Source organism: Geotrypetes seraphini, chromosome 6 (assembly GCF_902459505.1).
Source record: "Geotrypetes seraphini chromosome 6, aGeoSer1.1, whole genome shotgun sequence".
Classification (NCBI taxonomy): domain Eukaryota; kingdom Metazoa; phylum Chordata; class Amphibia; order Gymnophiona; family Dermophiidae; genus Geotrypetes; species Geotrypetes seraphini.
In genome coordinates this window covers 86,901,914-86,926,847 of record NC_047089.1, presented here as the reverse complement: position 1 = coordinate 86,926,847, position 24,934 = coordinate 86,901,914, and the positions used below count along the sequence as shown (strand labels likewise).

The following is a 24,934-nucleotide window of genomic DNA, read 5'->3' as shown; positions in this document are numbered from 1 at the left end:
ATAGCATAGTACCTTGGAGATGAGGGGGCAGTGCATTGCTTCTGCTCAACCAAGAAAACTTAGGATAATGTGGCAGTACACATGTATCCAGGAACTTGAATTGGGTTTTGTTTTTTTTTTTAAGTCTTCTCAGTACTAGGGTTTCTGAGCAGATGTGAACAGTTCAAAAACCGTAGAAATCAATTTGGTAATGACTGTCATTAAATTGTGTTACTAGCTAATCACCCGTAAACTAGTTTGATTGATTTTGTTCCATAAAGAATCCCTGAGGCCGCTGTAATGATGCTATCTTAGCAATCCTCATTAAAGCTGTGGTAGTAGGTACAGATGCATAGTTGTAGCAGAGTTGTCTGAAATCGTTTTGTTCAAACGTAATGGGCTTAGTAAAAAGAGAAATAACAGTCTCCAGCCTTGTGTAGAAGGCTGTCCTTGTCCAAAGCTATGGGGGCTGTTTAACTGGAATTGATGAAAAGTATATATTGTGGGGGCTTGTCTGATCCAAGTAGCAAGCTAAAGCTGAGAAGATCTTTGGGAGGTACCTCAGATGAATAAGACAAAGTACCTGATTGTAATAGAAAGTTGTATAAGGTGAAACTGACACCTTCTTGTAAGTGTATCAACACCTCATACAGATGTAAGAGAGATGAAGATGATACTTTCTAAGTGAGAGTTTGATAATGACAAAGAAAGTGGTTCAAGAGGATTGAAAAGTACAAAAACAAAGTCTCAAACCATTGGAGAAAAACAGAGGCTTCTTGGAATGAATAAGGGCTATCATGCATATAAGAACTAGAAGATAAACAGACAATGGCTATCTGTCTAATGATGCATGGGAAGCTTTGATAGCACTGAGGGAATGTGACTAAAGTAGAAGGAAGACTAGAGTTTGGAAAAAGGTGCAAAAGATAGTCCAGCACCACTGATAGGTAAGTGATCGGAATTAGTGAGTGATAGTCACACTAGGGTAAGGGAAAAGGAAAAAACATTAGGACTTATATACTGCTATTTCCACACACAAACACACACATCCGTTATACAACCTCACTCAAAGCGGGTTACACAATCTGTCTTAATGTAGCTGGGTCAGTGGTGGATCAAGTGACTTGTTCAGGGTCACAAGAAGCAGCATGGGATTTTAACTGTATATACTACCTGAGAATGCTATGTTACTTAGTTATTGACAAGGAGAATGGAATAGCTTTAGAGAAGCTCTTGGTAGTAATTTATTAGTATTGAAAATGCCAATCTTGATCTGCAGTAGATGCTTGTGCTAAGGGGGTCCAGTAGACCAGGTCTGACCCTGAAAGAACCCTGTTGATATTATATATCATATTGGTGACAGACTGGAGCTTGTTATCCTTTAAACTTTCAAGGCAGATGAATTCAAGAATGCATTACAAATTGTAGGTCAGACTATCAGAATTGGGAAAAAAAGATAGCACCCGACTGCAGAAAAACAGGAAGATTTTCTCATTCTTTGCATGCGACAGTGACCTGGGGTGATTTGCAGCATTTAGTATTTGCACTGGGTTAGGATAATAAAAGCAGGATCTGTTCGCCAAAAAGAAAGATTAGTAGGAAAAATAATGTGGTTATGTGCAGAAATTTGAAGTACTACTGGTAATTCTTATACTGAATGAGACTCAAGAATATATTTCAAGGACCTAGACCAGATAAAAAAGATATACATATATATAGATAAATAGATAGATAGATATAGATATTTTGCAAGCAAAAAACAAATAGTTGCAACAGCTGCCACAAGGCTACAATATTCAGAAGATAAAAGAAGAGTGAAAAAAGTAAAAGACATGCTTGTGCCTGAACATGTCCCTGATAACAAAAATCTGGCAAGGACTGAAAAAGGAGCTAATGCCTCAGTCTCTCTGAGTTGATTAATTTTGGTTTTGTTTTTATATCTACTGTATGCCTGAAAAGTAACAGGAGGAAGCAGGGTACATAGAATGAGCCTAATGTAAAAATATGTAGCCTCTGTGATCCTGCAGAAGTCAATGAGGGCTCGGTGTGTTTACCTTTCCTTGGAGATTGCTGCTGTGTTGAATGCAAGAGAAAAACTGTGAGGCTGAACCCTGGCCCACAGGAGTCCTCTCAGTCTGTAGTTAGTTCTACTGCTTTTACACGGGAGAGGACCACAAGGCTGAGACCTGATCTGTGAGAGCCTTCCCTATCTGCGCTTAGGGTTTCACAGGAGGTCAAAGATGATCCATTATTCCCCAAAACAGGGCCTTGGGGTGAGGAAGCATGCAGTGCAGAGTGCGGCTTAGCTTACTTCTTCAATGGGCAGACCTAAAGAGCCCCTGAGCAGACACCGCCGTCCATTGCAGCATTTGTCAGTCACTGAAAAGCGCCCTCCCGGTCCTAGCGCCCACCTTCAAGAACCGGCACTCCGTATAAAAAAGTATTTACCAGCATTTGATGCTACCGGGGAATTTGTGCCTTTGAAGTCCCTTCTATTTCCGTGGACTTGGCTGTCTCCTCTTATTCGTTCTGTTTTTTACTTTTTTTTTTTTTGAGAACTTTTGTTTTTAATTAAAAACTACTTGTTTTAAGTTTCTTGCCCTCTGTTCTTTTTTTTATGCTAAGGGAAATTTAAGTCACTCGTTTTAAAACTGTAGAATTCTAATTTATTATTTTTCTCTGAAGAGAGGAGAGAGCTGTGACCCATCAGGCACGGTCAAAGAAAAAACTGACAAGCTAAGGGGAGAGTACCGGCACACAGGCTCAGTTAGAGGACTTCACCAACAAGTGTGCCTGCAGATCACCTGCTTATCGCTGAAAAAATTAAGTTACTTCATCTCCTTGGGTCTGTCAATCTGATATCCTGGTGAACAAATTCCCCCCCCCCCCCCAAGAAAGTTTATTTATTTTTTCATACAAACTAAAGAGGAACAAAAGAAAAAAATTAAATAGGCACACTGCAATTACACACTGCAATTACAGTAATATTCAGTATTCAAGAAAGGGTTCCATTATACTATTGGAAGATCTCTACAGTTAGACGGATGTATATGAAAAGAAGCAATTATAATAATATAGAGTTTTACACTGAATAATATTGATAAATAATATTAAATACATATTGGGCAAATTAAAGATCAGCAGCATGTAAATAAGTATATAGAAGAAACCAACATTTATTTGTAGATCTGAGTTGGCCTCTATGTTCTGATAACGCTAGTTCAAATTTGTGATGTTGTAACACCAAATTCCACCAGTGTTGGACTTGGAGTGAAATCGAGGATTTCCAGTTGGAAAGAATCAATTTCTGTGCAAGTGTCAATAATATATCAAAAAGTTTCTTATCTGATTCCATTAAGCTAACATGTGGAGAGTGTGATTTAAAAATCACTACAGACAATGATAAATTGCAATCTAAATTAAAGTTTTTTTCATTATGATACAGACATCTATCCATAAGGAATATACCAAGGAACATTCAAATATCATATGGATTAGTGAACCCGGCTGGGTTTCACAGCTCCAGCAGAGATTGGAAGGCAAAAGGCCAGCAGTTTTAAGTTTGGGGGGGTCCATAACGCTTTATGATATAAAAAAATACATAGATTGAAGTGTATTTGCTGATGATAAAGATCGTAATGATTTAGACCAAAGGAATGCCCAATCTCTGTCATCCAATTGATGACCACAATCCCTTTCCCAAACATCTTTAAGTGTAGTATTAGGTATATTATTCCAAGTAGTATAAAGTTTATATATAAGGGAAGCAACATGTCCTGTTATCAACAATTTTGTAGCTATTGTAGGGAGAGTAGGGGGATGAGATATAACTGTATCAGTAAAGGATGTATCAGATAAACAATGATGGAGTTGCATCCATTTTAAGTATGCGGAACTTGGAAGAGCATATTTAGTTTGGATGGATGTGAATGGAAGTAATATGTTATTTGAATCCAATATATCAGCAAGTATGAAAACACCCTTATCTATCCATTCTTTCCATAAAAATGTTTTTTTATTAATGAGAATTTTAGAGTTAAACCAAAGAGAGGTAAATATTGATTTGGTATGGGGAGAGTCTAAGTGTATGTCAAATTCCAAAAGGCATTTGGCCGTGGTCTGAATTAAGGGATTGCTAGGTAAAGAGTGTGGGGCAGTCAAGTAAGCATGTGGTTGAAGTGGCAATATTAGTTGTTTTTCAGTTTCAAACCATATCGGTGAATATATTTCTTGATCTGCAAACCAATAGAGGCCTTGGTGAATAATAAATGCCTTATGATAGGCATAAAAATCTGGAAAAAGAACTCCACCATTCTCTTTTCCTAATTTGAGTTTTTTTTAAGTTATGCATGGTTGTTTATTTTTCCATAAAAAGGAAGATAAAAGAGAGTCTATTTTTTTGTAAAATGAAGGAGGGAAAAGACAAGGGATCATGAGTAAAATGTAGTTTATTTTGGGCATGAACATCATTTTAATTGTTTCTAGGCGCCCCCTCCAGGAGAGGTAGAGAGGATGACAGGATTGGATTAATTTTTTTACTATTTGAAGTATTTTGTGTATATTAATATCAATGGATTTTTGAAGGGATCTATTAAGTTCTATGCCAAGATATTTCAATTTCTCCGAAGCCCACATTAAGTTATAGGTTTTGATCATGTCTGAGTTGGCATAATGATTAAATGGAAGGGTTTCCGTTTTTTTCTTGGTTTAATTTGTATCCTGAGAAAGATGAATAGATAGTAATAGTCTGTAAGAGCTCTTTAATCGATGTCTCTGGATTGGAAATATAGAGGAAAACATCATCTGCGTAAGCAGAAAGTTTTACTTCAAGAGATTTACATACTATGCCAGAGATGTTTGGGTTATTTCTGATATGAATAAGTAACGGTTCTAGTGCTAGATTAAATAGATAGGGCGATAGAGGGCAGCCTTGCCTAGTTCCTCAATATAAATGGAAAGAAGAGGAGAGGGAATTATTTGCAATAATTCTAGCCAAGGGATTTGAATAAAGAACCTTGATCATTTGAGTGAAAGGGGGTTGATCTCCAAACCAATCTAATAAGTGAAAGAGATAATTCCATTCAATTCTATCAAAAGTCTTTTCGGCATCAAGGGATAAGGCTATGATAGGGTTTTGAGAAGTATCAGCTATGTGAGATAGGTGGAAGAATAATCTAGAGTTGTCTGCAATAAGACGTCCTGGCATGAAGCCAATCTGATTGGGATGAATAACTTTATGGATGACGGCTTTAATTTGATTTGCCAGGACTTTAGCATATAATTTGTAGTCTACATTTAGAAGTGAAATTGGCCGATAATTTTGTACTCGTAAGAGGTTTCTATTAGGTTTTGGGATAACCATGATTATCGCCTCAGCAAAACGACTATGTTGAACAGTATCAAGAGATAAGTAATTAAATAATTCAAGGAGATGTTGTGATAGGTCAGTTTTGAAGATTTTATAGAATTGCACAGGAATTCCATCGGCTCCTGGAGATTTATTGGATTGTAATAGTTTTAATGCAGCAAGAATTTCTTCTACATCTAGTGTCTTGTTTAAAACAATATTATCGGAAGCAGACCATGTTGGTCTTTCCAAATTTTGTAAGAAGGAAAGTAATGGAGCCGTAGTTGAGGGTGATTCTGATTGGTATAATTTTTCATAATATTCATGAAATGTGTTTATAATCAGAATACGTGGTTATATTTATATTGTCCTCATTTTGGATAGCTGGAATCTGAATTTAACTTTTTTTTTCTTTTCAGATAAGAAGCTAGCATTTTGCTACTTTTATTTCCTTATGCATAGTATTTAGCTTCGGTCATGAAGATTTGCATTCCTGCTTGTATAGAAACAAAGCGATTATATTGGCATTTAAGTTGGCATAGTTTATTATATATTTGAGGATCTTTTGTGACAGTATACTTATGTTCCTGCTCAGCGATTTGGTTCTCTAGAGCTACTATTGAGGCTTTTCAGATTTAGATTTATGTGAGTTAATTGAAATGAATTCTCCCCTCAAGGAGGCTTTAAAAGCTTCCCAAGTTATTAAAGGGTTAGTGTCAGAAGAAATGTTGCTTTCAAAGAAATCTTTGCTAAAATTCTTAATACGTTTAACAATCTGTTCGTCCTCAAGAAGTGCAGTCTGCATTCTCCATAAAGGATATTTGGGAGTAGGATTATCATTCCAAAAGAGAGCACAAGATATCAACGAATGATCTGAAATAAATATTGGAGATATATATGTATTAGTGACTGAATTTAGTAGTTGATGAGATACAAAGATATAATTTAATCGTGAGAAGCTATTGTGTGGAATGGAATTATAAGTATATTCTCTAGCCGAAGGATGTTGAAGTCGCCATGAGTCTGAGAGATGTAATTGTGTGATGAGTGAATGAAAAGAGATATGTGTTTTTTGTTGGGATGCTTTGGAACTGGATTATTTATCTATATAGAGATCAAAAGGAATGCTGAAATCCCCCGCCATAATGATTGGTAAGGTTCAAAGGTTTGAATTGTATTCAGTAAATCTATAAAGAATTCCGGAGAATCACTATTTGGGGCATAGACATTTATTAAAAGTAGGTGAGTGTTATGTAAATCTACTTGCACTATAATCCATCTACCATTAGGGTCAATAGCTTAATTAATGATCTTGGGTTGAATTGATTTCGTGAATAATATGGATACGCCGAGGCGATCCAGGGACAAGATTTCGTCAGAGAAGAGGTGGTAGAGAGGTGTGTCTCTTGTAACATTATTATATGAGGAGATTTTTGCTTTAGGTGAAGTAACACTTTCCTTCTTTTAATAGGATTGTTTAATCCATTGACATTCCAGGAGACAACAGTGACTGGCGATTGTTTAACAGTTGTCATACAGTCAATGTGTTAGGATAAGAAAAAGAGGTCTGGGAAAAAAAAGTATCAAGTATATTATAGTATGAAAGGAAAAAATTGCAATATGCCCAAAAAGGAGAAAAAAACCCCAGAAAGAACTCTGAACATATATCAAACCAGAACAGTAGGCATCAAGGACCAAAACAGCCTAGCCAAAAAAAACAAGAATGAATGGTGCCATTGACCAGGAGAACAAAGGTGCATAAGTTCTCTCCCTCAAAAACAGAACAATAATGGAGAGAGCAAGAGAGCACAACATAGTGATAAAAAATCATAATATCACATTGTAAGATATCAACCTAAAGTCAACATGGTGATAGCTTTAGATATGCCAATAACATATTATGCAGATGATGGAGAAATGAGATGAAATATTTTGCAATTATTACCTGTTGAGCAGAAAGTTAAACTAGTATTAAAGTGGAAGATGATATTTTTTTTCTCAAGGGACCCTCGGCCACAAGAGGGCACCCGCTCAAACTCAGGGGCGGAAAATTTCATGGCGACACCAGAAAGTATTTCTTCACAGAGAGAGTGGCTGATCATTGGAACAAGCTTCCAGTGCAGGTGATCGAGGCAGACAGCGTGCCAGACTTTAAGAATAAATGGGATACCCACGTGGGATCCCTACGAGGGTCAAGATAAGGAAATTGGGTCATTAGGGCAGGGGGTGGGTAAGCAGAGTGGGCAGACTTGATGGGCTGTAGCCCTTTTCTGCCGTCATCTTCTATGTTTCTATATATATTAAACTAGAACATAAATATCCCCCAGACTCATCTGATATTGTGGAAAAGGATATTCAAGAGTTACATTTTAGTTGAATTTAACTATTGAACTAGAAAAACATATTAATATTAACATTTCAGGAAAAATACAAATGTTTTGTATAATAAGTTTTCCATTAACAGTCCAACAACAGTCAAAATAAAGGACAAGTAGCCATATTTAGTGTCATAAACTACAATGTTGTCTTATGAGACTTGCATTTATTTTGTAGATAAATCCAATTTACAGGTTTGTTGCAGAATTGTGCTAACGCTTATTGAGTAAGCTTTCATTTGAATACGCAGTGGTCAATAAGAAATTAGTTTCAAGATCTTTTCTTTACCCTTTTGTTTTATTTATTGTTTTGCTTCAATATCCATTTAATATGTTTACTCTTGAAACTAGGACAATGTAGTAAATGCAGGTTTAATCAGGTCAAGAGTAGTGATAAAGATCTTAAGATTTGAAATTAAGATCAACTCCAAGCGTTAGCGTTTCCGTCCTTATAAGAAATCAAGATGTGTATCAAGCATAGAATTCAAGACCATATAGTGGAAATAAGAGAGTAATTTTCGGTCAATGTAACGTAAAAGGAACAATAAAATAATAAGTCCGCCTGGGCCCAGGCTTTCCATCATACCAATCAGGATGACAGTCATACACCAGCAGAAAAGGGAGAAAATCTCAGGAAGATGACATATCCTGCGATTGAAGATTATCAAGAAAAGATTGGAGTTGTTCCGGTGAATCGAAGTGTCTTGTTGAATTATTTATGGACACGACCATTCTGGCTGGATATTGCAAGCCGTATCTGGCACCCAAAGATCTTAGCTGTGCTCTCATCTCTAAGAAGGATTTTCTCTTTCGGGCAGTTGTCTTGGCCAGATCGGGAACAATAATAAATTTTTTTATCTGCAAACTTTAGATTAGTGACAAGTTTTGCAGCAGTTAAGATTTGCAAATGTCTGAGGATACCTCAATAACTTCGCCATGATTGGTCTCAGTCGTGTGAATCCCTGGTTTAATGAAGATGGCGTCCTGTGCGCCCGCTCAAATTGTAAAGGAAGATCTGTTGTTATATTTAGTAATTCCGGTAAACGTTATGTGAGAAATTTAGTTAGGTCCGAACCTTTGGCACCTTCCATTAGGCCAATAATTCTAATATTATTCTGGCGATTTCGATTGCAAAGATCTTCCAATTCTTGATCTAATTTTTTTGAAACGTTGCTGTGCTTGTTCCTCAAACTGCGTGAAAGAGAGCGCCGCCATATCTGCTCGGTTCTCTAACATTTCAACACATGCTTTGCAGGCTGCAAACGAATTAGTGAGTGAATTTATTTCACTTTTCATTTCGCAAGTAATGCCATATTGTTTAGTTATTAGATCTTTTAAAGCGCAAAGCTCATCCAAAATTGCATCTGAGGAATCATGTACTGACTTACTGGTCGAAGGTTTTTCCGGTGAAGGAGGATCATGTTTAGATCTTTTTGGTCAAGCAGATTGTGTTGATTGATTTTCTGGTTTTGCAGATTTACTCGCTGACATTTTATTTGCAGATATATTCAGTTTTTTATAGCAAATATAAAGTTTAAAACTTGCTCTGTATTGATAGTCTAGTAATCAGGAGAGGAGAGAGGAGACTATGCGGCCATTTTGCTCTGCAGCTCAATAGCGCCCCCTGGTGAACAATTTTTAACAATAATTCATGTGTGTAATTCAAATGACACTGCCTGGACATTTTGAATGAACCTTAACTCACATCCCACAAGTTTATACCTTTAATTGTAGTGTTACTACACAACTTTAAGGGAGCAAAAGGAAAACAATTGAATTCACTTATACTATAAATGTCTTGGAAAAAATAGGTCCCTTTAAATAGTTTCAAAATAATTTGCAATTGTTTAAACATTTATTATGGTCTTTCAAAATACATTAGGATGGAGGGGTTCTTAAGTTAATTCATAATTTGTTGTTAAAGTGTCCCTCTTCAATCTTGATACATTCATGATGTCTTTAACACCACTGAGTTATTGGCTCAATGAATTCTGGAGTTTCATTAAGATCTCAACTGTTTTGTGAGCTCAATGCAATGGAGTTCCATCCTGCTGAAAAATAAAGTACCAAAAAACATACTACCTAAAATTCCATCTTACCCAGTTTAAACTGTAGAAAAAGTATGGGTAACACAATGTTTATATGAAACTTTATGTGTAGGAACTCTGAAAATTTCTTAAAAGTGCTAAAAAAAAAAAATAGCTACTACTTTAATTCTGTTTCACATCAATACTAACTGAATTTATTTGGCAATCATTATCTATCAATTAAGTGAAGTTTCCATCTGAAATTTATATGTAATTCTCACTAAGGAACAGAGGTGAGCATATCATAACATATTAGATGATCAGATCACAGGACTTCCTATGATCTATATATCATTCCAGGTCCGCATCCTGGGTTTGGTGTTGTAATCATTTATGCTCTGGCCCTCCTTCCTACCATTTCAATTGCTAAAAATATTGATTGACCATGGAAAAACCTTTATTCCTGTATTTCATATACAAAACCCCATTTTTTGTGTGGGGGGGGTTATTTAAATCAAATATATCAAACAACCATAATGTTATGCAAAAAGGCAACACTTATCTTAGGTGGAACCAGCCACCATCAACGCTGGAATATCAATGAAAACTCCCGACAACTGTTGATGAGAGGCGTTTCATTCCTAAACGGATCTTCCTCGGGGGATTTGTAGAGTGACTGCCTTTTCTTATAAATTGATCAAAAGCAAAAATTGCTTATCAGAAACTTCTATACTGCGACTGTCAGTCTGCAAATCTTGAATTTTAGACGGAAGTTTCTGCTGCAGTAGAAAATTTTGGATTATATGGAAAAATATTGGGGGTCCCATTTTTTCCAGACACTATGTATATGTTTGATTACCTAACATATACATTGCCATTAAAATTGGGAAATGAGATCTTGAATAACCTAAAGTTACAGGTAAATCTACTGTATCTTCTGTTTCATCAATCAAGTGAATATCTGATTTCTGTGGGAATTAAAAAAACATGAACCACCAAAGAAAGTAAAAGAATGATCAGGTCAAAAAACACAGTTACTTACTGTAACAGGTGTTTATCCAGGGACAGCAGGCAGATATTCTCAACATATGGGTGATGTCATCCACGGAGCCCTGATGCGGACAGCTTCACAAGCAGACTTGCTTGAAGAACTTTTAGAACGTTCGCGACTGCCTCACCGCACATGCACAAGTGTCTTTCCACCCAACGCAGGGCGCGCGTCTCCTCAGTGTCTCCTCAGTTCAGATAGCTAGCTAAGAAGCCAACCAGGGGAGGTGGGTGGGTTGTTAGAATATCTGCCTGCTGTCCCTGGATAACACCTGTTACGGTAAGTAACTGTGCTTTATTCCAAGACAAGCAGACAGCATATTCTCAACATATGGATGACCTCCAAGCTAACCAGAATGGGATGTTGGGAGTGTTGGTAATTCAGGAGAATAAATTTTATAATACTGCCTGGCCAAAGTGGCCATCCCATCTGGAAAAAGAATCCAGACAATAATGAGAGGTGAAAGTATGAACCGAGGACCAAGTGGTAGCTTTGCAGATTTCATCAATAGGAGTAGAGCTATGGAAAGCTACAGATGCCGCCATGGCTCTAACTTTAAGGGCTGTGACTCGACCAAGTACAGGCAGTCTAGCCAGAGCATAACAGAAAGAGATGCAAGCAGCCAACCAGTTGGAGATGGTGTGCTTGGAAACTGGATGTCCCAATTTATTTGGATCGAAGCAGACAAAAAGTTGAGAAGATCTTTGTGACTTAGTCCTTTGTAAATAGAAGGCCAAAGCACGCTTGCAGTCCAGAGTATGAAGAGTTGTTTCTCCAGGATGAGAATGAGGCTTTGGAATAAACACTGGAAGTACAATGGATTGATTGAGATGAAATTTTGAAACTACTTTTTGTAAGAATTTAGGATGAGTACAGAGGACCACTACTGTAAAAGGTGGGTCCACTACTAAAGCTTGTGGCTCACTGACTCTACGAGTAGACGTAAGAGATATAAGGAAGACCACTTTCCAAGTGAGATATTGCAGATGAGCTGTGGACATTGGTTCAAATGGAAGCTTCATCATCTGAGCATGAACAACATTGAGATCCCAAACCACAGAAGACAGTTTGAGAGGTGGCTTGACATTGAAAAGTCCTTTCATAAATCTGGAAACCATAGGATGAGCAGATAAAGGTTTCCCCTCCAAGGGCTGATGGAAAGGAGCAATTGCACTGAGATGGACTCTAATGGATGTTCATTTGAGACCTGATTGAGATAAATGCAATAGGTAATCCAAGAAGATAGATTGAGGCTCCTTGTGATGAAAGGCGCACCAAGTAGAAAACCTAGTCCATTTCTGATGGTAACATTGCCTAGTAGTAAGTTTTCTGGAAGCCTCTAAAATGTCCTGGACAGATTGAGAGAACTGGAAATTGGCAATTACATTGAAAGATACCAAGATGTCAGGTGCAGAGACTGCAGGTTGGGATGAAGCAGAGACCCCTGACCCTGTGTCAAAAGAGACGGAAAAACTGGTAAAAGTAGTGGCTCCCTGCTGCTGAGTTGAAGTAGAAGGGAGAACCATGGTTGTCTGGGCCACTGAGGAGCTACGAGAATCATGGTGGCATGTTTGTGTTTGAGTTTGACGAGTGTCTTGAGAATGAGAGGAAATGGAGGAATGCATACAGAAACTGATTTGTCCATTCCAGAAGAAAAGCATCTGCCTCGAGGCGATGAGGAGAGTATATCCTGGAGCAAAACTGAGGCAGCTTGTTGTTGTGGGGAGATGCAAAGAGATCAATTTGAGGAGTTCCCCATTGAGGAAAAATGTGAAGGAGAGGCGAGGAATTGAGCGTCCACTTGTGAGGCTGTAGAAGACAACTCAATTTGTCCGCTAAAAAGTTTTTCTCTCCTTGAATGTAGATGGCTTTCAGAAAGATGTGAAGAATTGCCCAATTCCAAACCTTCTGAGCCTCCTGGCAAAGAGGAAGAGATCCTGTTCCTCCCTGCTTATTGACATAGTACATGGCGACTCGATTGTCTGTACGAATGAGGACTACTTGATCGTGAAGAAGATGCTGAAAAGCTTTGAGAGCACTGAATATCGCTCTAAATTCCAACAGATTGATGTGACACCGACAATCTGTGCTGGACCAATGCCCTTGAGTAAGGAGACTGTCGAGATGAGCCCCCCAAGCATAGGTCGAGGAATCTGTCATGAGAACCTTATGATGAGGGGGTGTCTGAAACAGTAAACCTCTGGAGAGATTGGAAGAGAGCATCCACCAGTGGAGAGACTGTCTCAATAAAGGAGTCACTGTAATGTGCTGAGAGAGTGGGTCGAAAGCCTGCGCCCACTGAGATGCCAGGGTCCATTGAGAGATTCTGAGGTGAAGTCTGGCAAAAGGAGTCACGTGAACTGTAGAGGCCATGTGACCTAGCAAAATCATCATGTGTCTCGCTGAGAGTGAAGTGAGGGATGACACTTTTTGACAAAGTTGTATGAGAGTATCCTGACGTTGTTGAGGAAGGAATGCTCTGAATTGCACAGTGTCCAGTACAGCTCCAATGAACTGTAGAGTCTTAGAGGGCTGTAGCTGGGATTTTGGAAAGTTTATTTCGACTCCCAAACCTTGGAGGAACCATATAGTCTGTTGGGTCGCTACAATAACCCCCTGAGATGTTGAATCTTTGATGAGCCAATCGTCCAGGTTCGGAAAAACCTGAAGACCTACTATCCCCAGGCACATGGTAAAAACTCTGGGAGATGATGCCAAAATTTGAGAAATTTGCGAGAAGCTGGATGAATGGGAATGTGAGTGTAAGTCTCTTTGAGATCTAGAGAGCATAACCAATCGTTGTGATCTAGAAGGGGATACAAGGCTACTAGAGACAGCATCCCAAATTTTTCTCTGACAAGAAATTTGTTGAGAGCTCTGAGATCCAAGATAGATCGTAGATCCCCCATCTTCATCGGGACAAGGAAGTAACGGGAGTAAAATCCCGTGCTCTGCTGTTCCAGAGGAACTTTCTCGATGATACGGAGATGAAGCAGAGCTTGAACTTCCTGAAGAAGAAGGGTGGTCGGCAACGGATTGGAAGGATATTCTCTTGGGGGAAGATCTGGTGGAACCTGGATGAAGTGAAGAGAGTAACCTTCCCTGATGATTGTGAGGACCTAGAGGTCGGATGTAATGAGCTCCCATCGTTGGCAAAAATGATGGAGATGACCACCAATGGGGAGAAGAGAGGATAGAGGCAGAATGATTGAGGTTATGCTCTATGTTAGATGGTCAAAAAGACTGAGAGGCCTTAGGTACAGCAGGAGGTTGAGGTTTACGCTGCTGCTGCTGCTGTTTCTTAGGCGGCGGCCTTGAATAAAGTGCTGACCTTTGAGGATAATGCCTCTGGTACAATGGAAGAGGCCTATAACCCTTAGCGGTGGAAGGCTTTGGCTTTGGTCTGACTATGGAGGCAAACAAATTCTAATGCTCAGAACAGCGCTTTGTAGCTGCCTCAATAGAGTCATCAAACTCCTCATTGCCCTGGCATGGGATGTTGGCCAGTCGATCTTGTAGATTCAGGTCCATATCTACGGTGCGGAGCCAGGCAATATGGCATATTGCCACCGAGAACGCAGTGACTCTAGAGGACATTTCAAATGCATCATATGCAGCTTGAACCATATGCATGCGAAGTTGACCCCAGAGTGTGATGCATGTGTTGAAACTCTGGAAGTCAATGTTGAGGAAGATACTTGAAAAAATTAGGTATGGCGTTGACCAAATGCTTCAGATAAGAAATAAAGACAAAGTTGTAGTTCAAAATTCGGTTTGTCATCATCAAATTTTGATACAGTCGGCGGCCAAACTTGTCCATAGTTCTTCCCTCTCAACCAGGAGGGAATGTGGCATAAACCTTGGCAGGATTAGATCTTTTCAAAAAGGATTCAACTAGAAGAGATTGATGTGATAGTTTAGACTTCTCAAATCCTTTACAATGAACCATCCTATATTGAGATTCCATCTTTGCTGGCACAGCAGGAACAGAGTATGGTGTATCCAGATTTATTTTGAAAGTCTGAGAAAGAATGCCATTCACGGGTAATTTGAGAGAATCCCTAGGAGGATGAGACATACCCAGTTCTTCCAAATACTCCTTAGAGTATTTTGAGTCAGATTTCAAAGTGATGTTAAGATATTTATTCATTTGGCATAGAAATTTTGTAAAGAACACTGGATCTGAAGAGGTATGATGACCTCTTTGAGGAAAAGGTGTAGGAGAACCCATTGAGGTACCTTTCACAGCAGAGAACGAAGATGAAGCCTCTCTGGAGTATTCATACCTGAGATCTGAATCCATAGGCAAAGATGCAGATGAACGCCCACTTCTGGAATGAGTTGAGGAAGCATAATGTTTTCGTTTTGAAAAACCAGCTGGTGAAGAAAACCTCTCAGGAGAAGAACTCAACTGACGAGAATGGTGGTGCTCCACAACAGATCTCCTCAACAAAGGAGTGGTGGTCGATGCTTCGATAAACAAGGACTGTCTCGAGAAGACCTGGGTCTCGATGCATGCCTCGACAAATGATGTGGGGAAGAACTATGCCTCGAATTACGGTCCCGTGATCGAGTCGAACCCAACCTCGAAAATGAATGTCGAGGAGTCCTCGTTCTGTAGCTTGAAGAAGAAGGCAATGTCTTATGTGTAGAGGTAGGATGGAAGTCGTTGAGCGACACTGAGAAGGACTCAACTTCTTGTGTAGAGGTATCTCAAGGCACTCTTAAGGACTCAACTCCTTTTACAGTGTGTGTATATTGAACTTGAGGCACTTTCAAGGACTCGACTCCTTGTAATACTGTTGAGTGCTCAGGCTGGACTGCAGAAAGCAGAGTCGAGGCAGGAGTCAATTTGGCAAGCATGTTACCAAACTCCTGATGCAGAATAGTTTCCAACATATTCTGCAAACCGGCACCGAGACCACTGGATCTGGTACAATTGATGTGGCTATGGACTTCGAGGAAGACGACCTCAAGGAAGAGTGTTGCCTTGATTTTGAGACACATTTCCTGGATAACCTCGGTCCCACCAGTTCCAAGGGTGGCATGTCCAGAGGGGTTGGCTTAGCTATCTTACCTGATGGAGACACTGAGAATAACAGCTGCTCAGGAGAAGATTTAGCTGATTCCCGAAGACAAAGATTTCCCCATCGAGGAAGGTTTGAGTGAGATAGAGGTTGAGGTTGAAGGTTTTGGCCCCTTAGAAAATTATAATGGAGTCAAGGTCGGGGACAGAATCGGGGTCGAGGTTTTAGTTGAAGACACATCCATTCCCCCAAAGATTTTCTGAATCTGAACTCGACAACGTTTAAGGGCTCGATTTTGAAGTGTAGCACAGCGAGCGCACGATTCTAGACGATGATCAGGTCCTAAACACTGTACACACCACTTGTGTGGGTCAGTGATAGAGATCGCGCCTTGACACCCACTACATTTCTTGAACCCCGTGACCGGCCGGGACATGGAATGGAACACGGCCGCAGCTAAATCGAAGCCCGCAGGCTGAGGCCGTGGAGTAGGCCCCGCAGTGATACGATCAAAAAAACAAACAAAACTTTTTTTTTTCTTTTTTTTACAAACGCACAGATAAACACAGTGACCCTGTAAAGAAAATACATGATACAACAAAACTGGAAAGGAAGAACTAATAAAGTAAATTTCACTTAATATATAAACTTTCAACCTGAGAGGTGCTCAGAACCTTGAAAAACAAGGTGGAATAAATGCTAATGGGGACAAGCCCCTATAGACATTTCAGTGTTCTATCATTGCATCCTCTCCCGTGTTAGAAAGAATATAGTGAACCAATTTTTCCAAAAAAATTTTTGGAAAAATTGGTTCACTATATTCTTTCTAACACGGGAGAGAATGCAATGATAGAACACTGAAATGTCTATAGGGGCTTGTCCCCGTTAGCATTTATTCCACCTTGTTTTTCAAGATTCTGAGCACCTCTCAGGTTGAAAGTTTATATATTAAGTGAAATTTGCTTTATTAGTTCTTCCTTTCCAGTTTTGTTGTATGATTCTGCTCTTTGGGGAGACATAGCTTTAAGTTTGACCCAGTAGTTTTCATTAAGAAAATACATGATTCACGGTGAGAATGCATGAGTAGAACTAACTCTTGCGCAGAGCCTTGAAACGAGTGCTTCTTAGCTCCACGGAAAACTTAGAACTGAGGAGACGCACATCCTACGTTGGGCGGGAAGGCATTCGCGAATGCGCGGTGCGGCAGTCGCTAACTTTCCAAAAGTTTTTCAAGCAAGTCTGCTTGTGAAGCTGTCCGCCTCGGGGCTCCATGGTTGACATCACCCATATGTTGAGAATATGCTGCCTGCTTGTCCTGGGATAATACTCTTTTCCAGCTGGTTAAGGACTTGTGGCACGTTATTGTCTACTGCCCTCCATTTGGACTACAAATGAACTACAAGAGCATATGCTGACTTATTTAAGATAAGTAATTTTTCTGTATATGTTATATGTATATGAGACCATCTGCTATTATTATTGAATTAATGGAGGTAGAAGTGCTCAACATATTTCTCTTGCCTTCCACTGGCTTTTAGAGTATGTTTTTATTACTGAGCACAAATTGTTTTGCTTACTTATTTTTGTTTACTTGAATTCTCTTGTATGATTTAAAATGCAGTTCTTGCCATATACTTTCTTGTTTGTAGGATATTGTGTTCTGAAAATCCTCAAGACGATTTGAAGAAATATATTGCTCAAAATCAGATAAGTGCCTTGCCAGAGTTTTAGAAGTCTGTTGGCCAACATAGAATTTTGATAAAGTCAACAAACAAATTTATCCATAGTCCTCCCCCTCCCTTCCTGGTTTTGCAGAGGCATAAACCCTGGAGCTGTTGGATTTTTAAAGGGTTGATTCTACAAGCAGTGACTGATGTTGGAGTTGTGGATTGTCAAACCTAGAAGGATATTATTCTGTAGAGGTAATAAATTTTTTTGTGGAGTTATAGCAACAGAAAAAGGAGTTCCCCAATTTTTGAAGTGCGCGTCCTTGAGGAGACTACATAAGGGCGACTTAAGCAACTCATTAGGAGGTTCACCGAAATCCAAGGCATCAAGTAGTTCAGCTCTGGGTTCAATGTCAGCCTCTAACTTGATAGAGAGAGCCATTCCCAACTGTTTAATATATTTAGTAAAGTAAAGTCCTTAAGGTGAAGACCTTCTTCTAGGAGGACAAGACAGATCTAAAGGAAGTCCACAGGATTCTGGATCAGAATTGCCACAGGAGTCATAAGCCTCAGGTAACCGATGGGATCAGTGAGAACTTTCTCACTGTTGGTACCGATCTGATGAGAATGATGACGCGAAAATCTTCTATATCTGGAAGCACAGGGATGAGAACAATGATGCTTCGATGCCAATGCCACTGGTACTGAAAGCTCAAAACGAACCGCAGAATCTGTGGCCAAACCAAAGATCTCTTATTGAATGTGGTGAGCCTTCAATGAGCGTTTCTGCAGTGTGGAACACCATGTACAGTCTGTCAAACCGATGTTTAAGGTCCAAACACTGCAAACACCAACTATGCGGGTCAGTGATGGAAATAGGGCACTGATACTGACAGCACTTCTTAAAATAACTCGAAGGTTTTGACATGGACGAAAACCCTCGGCAGTGAGGTTAAACTAAATTTTGGTGACAGAAAAAGAAAAACAGTAGGGCCAAAGGCAAGTCCATGAAAATGGGGGGAAAACTTTTTTTTTTTTTTTAACAGTCTGAAGATAAGAAAAAAATGGCAATAGCCAAGATAAAGACATTGACGGGAAGGCAATGATCACACTGGACAGAGTCCAGTGTAAAACCACTTCTTCACTCTGCAGAAAACCAAGAACTGAGGTACCGCGTTGAGCAGGAAGGCACTCACACATGCGCAGTGTGAGCAGTCGCGAACTTTCTAAAAAATCTTAAAGTGGCAATACACTTTTACCACTGTCTGTACCAGGCTCCGTAGATGTCACCCATACGTAAGAATATGCTGCCTGCTTGTCCAATGATAATTTGTCTTTACTGCCTTAGAAGAGACCAGATTCTAAATCTAGAAAGAGAGGCAGACCTGCATAAAGTGAATAATACAGAACAGGTACCAGTACATTAGAACTCAAGACATTTTCTTTTAACAGTCATGAAGCAAATGATAACTTTTATAGAGAGTCCACAAAAACTAATTTCCTGTACCTTTCCACTAGCAGTTTTCATTAGTGCAAACTCTCTTCCTGCACCCAGGACAGCCGACTCCTCATCAAACCCAGTACCTGAAAATAAAGGACAAAATTGAAATCATGCAGGGACACATGATGCCTAAACAAATTTGTTTTGTTTTAAAAACATAAGGGCACTTTTTATACCTTTATAAAACAGGTTCCTAAAAGGACCACACCCAAGAGCCCATATATTTTCTTACACAAATTTACACCAGCTCCAGAAGTATAAACTAAGAGAGTGGTGGATGCCTGGAATGCCCTCCTGAGGGAGGTGGTAGAGAGGAAAACTGTGATGGAATTCAAAAAAGCGTGGGATGAACACAGAGGATCACTAATTAGAATATGAATGGGCTAACTTTCATGGTCTGAATCTCGCAATTGAGATGGTTTAGATAGGCTGGAATGAGCTTCAATGGCAACTCTAGTAGTTGGAAACTAGGTCAGTACCGGGTAGACTTCTAAAGTCTATGGCCCAGAAATAACAAAGAAAAAAGACAATTTAATAATGAAATTGTGATTACAGGGCAGACTGGATGGACCATTCAGGTCTTTATCTGCCATAATTTACTATGTTATTATTGTGTGTTATAAAAACACGTGTATGTGCTTGTCCCAAAATTCAGGATTTTTGGAATGAATTTTTTTGAATAACTGGACTCTGTTGGCGTCTCATATTTAGGCTACTTTCATGATAGTAGTATTGGACTGTGGGGTAGATTTGGGAGTTAAAGGTAAGGGCCATAAACTATTTGTGTAAAAGGTGATGCCTCTCATTTTGGCAATAGTGAAATCAGTTACATATCTTTATGATATGGAAAGCTAAAGAATCAACGTTTTTTGCCTATTTGGTCTACATATAGCCACTCTGTCTGAAAGCAGGGAGTTTAATTCTGAATAGATTCCATGTCTGAGAAGGGAATATTGCGGCTTATGTCCTTACTGGTTTGGAGCTTTACTAAGTATGGCTGGGTTTGGGTAGAGGGAAGGGGATAACATGGAGGGGAAGGAGAAATTAGCGTCTTACTTGCTAATTTACTTTATTTTAGCCTCTCCAGACCAGAATAGAGTTAATCTTACAAGTGGGTATATATCTCATCATGATCAGCAGGGGGAAACTGAGACTAAACTTTGGAACTGTACATATCATGTGATCCCTCCCTAATTATCTCAGTCTGCCGAATAGCCAAGCAGAACTAAGACTCCGAACAGGAGTATCCACAAATAGGAACAAATGCAAATAGCAAAGGTCCCCACAGCTCGCCAGCTAAGCCACAGCCACTGTTCTTAATCTCCCCGGCCCTAGAAAAATACTAGAAACTGATCAAAAAATGAAAATCTGCACACAAGAACACGACAATAGAAAGAGTGGGGTCCTATGCTGGTCTGGAGAGACTAAAAGAAAGTAAATTAGAAGGTAAGAACCTAATTTCTCCTTCTTTAGCAACTCTCCAGACAAGCATAGGGTCAATTTTACAAGCAGGATGTACCAAAGCAATCCCCATCATGGATGGGACCCCCGAAGGGCCGACACCAGAACACGCGCATCGAATACCGCATCCCGACTCGCATGAACGTCCACATGGTAGTGTCTGACAAAAGAATGAAGAGAAGATCAGACCACCGTCTTACAAATATCCAGAGGAGGCACCAGCGAAGACTCAGCCCAAGAAGCTGCCTGCCCGCGAATAGAATAAGCCTTGAGAAATTCCGGAATAGTCTTTTTCTGAAGAAGATAAGCGGGGGCAATAGTCTCCTTGATCCAGCGCACAATGGTATCCTTGTAAGCACCAACCATCCCCCTACAAGGACCCGCTATAAGGAGAAAAAGATGATCTGATTTCTAGATCTTCTGGGTCCTCCACAAGTAGGCGTGAAGGACTCGATCAATATCCAATTTTCGCTACTGTTTCTGCTCAGAAGAATCTGCTTGACTACCCAGGACCGGGAGGACTACAGAGTGATTGACATGAAAAAGCGAAACTACCTTTGGCAGAAAGGAAGGAATGGGCCTCAACACTACCCGCTCCCTAGAAAAACTCCAGGAAGGGAGACCTACAAGAGAGAGCCTGTAGCTACAAGAGAGAGCTTGTAGCTACAAGAGAGAGCCTGCAGCTACAAGAGAGAGCCTGTAGGTTTAGCAGAATATAGCCACCAAGAAGACCACCTTAAGAGTAAAGTCCTTCAAAGTGCAGGCACCCAAAAGCTCAAACAGGGGGCGCACAAGCCTAAACAGGACCAGATTCAAAATCCAAGAGCGAACAAACGGTCACACTGGAGGACTGAGCAACTTGGCCACCCGCATGAAGCGAACGACATCAGGAATGGCAGTCAGATGCTGACCCCGTAATAACCCAAGAAAGTCTGAAAGGGCCACAAGCTGAACCCAGAGAGAAGACCAAGCCAGGCCCCTGAACAGGCCATCCTGCAAGAACTCTAAGATGTTAGGCAGGGAAGCGCGAAAAGCCACCACTTCCTGTGCCATACACCACTCCTCAAATATATGCCAAACCCACAAATAAGCCCGAGAAGTGGAAAGTCTGCGGGACCCCAAGAGAGAGGAGATCACTTTATCTGAATATCCCTTTCTACCTAGGCGTTCCCTTTCAAGAGCCAAGCCGTAAAACAAAAAAGGGAGCCTGATCGGACAGGGGAATGGGGTCCTGAGTCAGAAGATCGGGTAAAAGAGGCAGAGGAAAAGGATCTGACACCAGAAGCCGCACTAGACCCGCATACCACTGATATCGGGGCCAATCCGGAGCCACCAGAACCACCAGGTTGACGAACAATGCGGAGAAGAACTCTGCCCACTAATGGCCACGGAGGGAACAAATATAACAGCCCCTCCATTGGCCATTGTTGAACCAGAGCATCCAGACCCTCGGCCTGACTGTCTCTACGACGACTGAAGAAGCAGGAAGTTTTGGCATTAACTCCTGTGGCCATCAGGTCCATTAGGGGCTGACCCCAAGACTGTACTATCAAGTGAAAGGCCACAAGGCTTAGACACCACTCTCCGGGATCTAACATGTGATGACAGAGGAAGTCCGCTTGAACATTATCCACTCCAGCTATGTGGGAGGCCGAGATGTCCTGAAGATGCGACTCTGCCCAGAGCATGAGCAAAGCCGCTCCTGCACCACCTGAGTGCTCTTGATGCCCCCTTGACGAGTGACATAGGCCACCATCATGACAATGTCTGATAGAACTCGGACCGATTTGCCTGACAAGAAGGAGTGGAAGGCTAACAGCACCAGACAGATAGCTCTGATTTCCAAAACATTGATCGACCAGGATGCTTCCTCTGTGGACCAGGTGCTCTGAGCTGAGTGGCCTAGACACAGAGCTCCCCAACTGAGAAGACTGGCATCCGTGAGAAGCACCATCCACTGTGGCTGATCCAGACTCATCCCTTGAAAAAGATGGGAGGTTTAGAGCCACCAACGAAGACTGGAGCTAGCCAAGCCCCTCAGAGGAACAGGGTGAGGGTCTGGGGCGACTACCTCCGAAGCAGGGCATACTGAAGAGGACGCATGTGGGCCCGAGCCCACCTCACCACGTCAAGGGAAGCCGCCATTGACCCCAAGACTTGGAGGAAATCCTGCACCCGAGGACACCGGGATGCCATAAGCAGGCGAATTTGAGAGTGCAATTTGCTTACCCGGGCCTCTGAGAGGAAGATCTTCCCCAAGGAGGTGTCGAGCACCACCCCAAGATTCTCCAGGCGCTGCAAGAAGGCAAACCTGCTCTTGGCAAGGTTGACAACCCAGCCCAGCGACTGCAGGAACTCCACCACCAGAGCCATGACTCGGGTGCTCTCCTGGAAGGATTTTGTGAGAATCAACCAGTCGTCCAGGTAAGGATGCACCAGAATGCCCTCTGTCCACAAGGCCGCCGCGACAACCACCATAACCTTGGTGAACGTCCGGGGAGCCATGGCCAGACCAAAAGTGCTGGCCCAAGATCGCAAAACAAAGGAAGCGCTGATGGGAGGTCTGGATTGGAATATGCAAGTAGGCCTCTATCATGTCGAGAGAGCTTAGATACTCCCCGGCTGAACCACCAGAATCACCAGTTGCAGTGTCTCCATGCGAAAAGACGGAACTCTGAGAGCCCCGATGACCCACTTCAAATCTAAGATGGGCCAAAAAGTTCCCTCTTTCTTGGGCACCACAAAGTAAATCGAGTACTTACCGGTGCCCAACTCCTGAGGGGGCACTGGAACCACAGCTCTTAGAACAGCAATCTTTTAAGGATAATAATAATAACTTTATTCTTCTATTCTGCCATAGTCGATTGACTTCTAGGCCAGTGGTTCCCAACCCTGTCCTGGAGGACCACCAGGCCAATCGGGTTTTCAGGCTAGCCCTAATGAATATGCATGAGAGAGATTTTCATATAATGGAAGCAACAGGTTTGCAAATCTGCTCCATTCATTAGGGCTAACCTGAAAACCCGATTGGCCTGGTGGTCCTCCAGGACAGGGTTGGGAACCACTGTTCTAGGCGGTTCACAAAGAAGGCTGTACAATCAACAAATTGATCTGGCGAAAAACCTGCTTCTTCCACAGTGCATGACAAGGAGAAGCTAGAAAATGATCTGGAAGGGATGGGCAAATTGCAGAGCAGAACCGTCCCGAATCACCTCCAGCCGAGCACCCACCGGAACCAGAGGGGGCGCGGGCACAGAGTCATTGGGCAGGATGGACAGCAGGGGAACCGATGAAGCGATTCTCAGCCTACCGACAGACCCGACAAGACTGCATTCACTGAAAGAAACGACCCCTGGCAAAATTAGAGGTCGGGTAGTGAGCAGTACCTGAAGAAATCTCGCAGACTCCTCTCAGCAGTGCCACCTGGAAGAGCCTGGCAAGCACTGTCTTCAGGCAGGCCGGGCAATTTAGAGTCCATCAGAGTTTGAACTAACTAGTCCAAAACCTCTGGCAAACAACAAGGATCCCAAAAAAAGAAAATTTAGAGAGTTTAGAGATGGACATCGCGTCAGTAGACCAAGCCCGAAACAAGAAGGTCCCACGAATAGCTATGGATTTGAAAGACGACCGCAAGAAGTCATAGAGGGTGTCTGAGAGTAAAGAGGCAGCCATCTGAATCTTCGCTACCTCCTGACCATCAGACTCACTGTCAAGGACCCGCTCGGGCCACCGAAACACGGCCCGAGCCACCAGTCCTGCACAAATAGCTGCCTGGACCCCCAAGGCAGACATCAAAATTCTGTTTAAGAATGGTCTCCACCTTACGCTCCTCAGAGTCTGTTAAGACAGAACTGCCCTTGACGGGCACAGTATGCTGCGTAGCAATAGCTGAGAACACCGTGTCCATCACTGGCAACTTTAAGGTAACCCTATCCCCCACCAGGACGGGATACAAACAAGCCAAGGAGCGCGCAAACTGAAAAGACACCTCCGGTGAAGTCCATTGTGCCAGGATAAAATCCAGAAATAAAAACCGGTGTATTGGACAAGAGAGGGAAGCAGAGGAAATCCCCCAAAGAAGAAGGTCCTCCACACTCGGGGTCGCAGACGGCGCCTCCTCAAATCGCAACACTGAGGAGATCTGCTGAATCAGATCTGAGAGATTGTCCCTCTGAAAAAGGCGCACCTCAAACGCCTCTGCACTGGTAGACGGAAAAAAACAAGTCCCCGGTACCAGCGGCCATCCCCTCGAGAGGATCCTGGAGGTGTCCCGAAGGATCTAGGTCCTCATGCTTTAGTTAAAATTCTCCTCAGACAACAAGTCCTCGTCCAAAGTGGTACGCGGGCGTCTGAACAAGGTGGAACGCGAAAAGAATTAAGGAGTCAAAACATCTGAGGGCGCAGAGGGAACAAACCCCCGAGACCCCTGGACACAAGTAGGACCCCCGGCCGCCTATATGCTTTACACAAAGTAAAAAGAAAATGAGGGGGAAAAACTTCCT

At 41.5% G+C, this 24,934-nt stretch overlaps 1 protein-coding gene across 9 annotated transcripts in view; it reads right to left on the bottom strand.

The window, feature by feature from the left end:
- The window catches only part of MYCBP2 (MYC binding protein 2), a 977,923-nt gene that overhangs the window by 795,205 nt on the left and 157,784 nt on the right, over nt 1-24,934 (bottom strand). For all 9 annotated transcript variants that reach the window (XM_033949399.1, XM_033949405.1, XM_033949401.1 and 6 more), the window contains exon 11: nt 18,978-19,054. In XM_033949399.1, the coding sequence (XP_033805290.1) occupies nt 18,978-19,054 (77 nt within the window). The remainder of the gene's footprint in view (nt 1-18,977; nt 19,055-24,934) is intronic.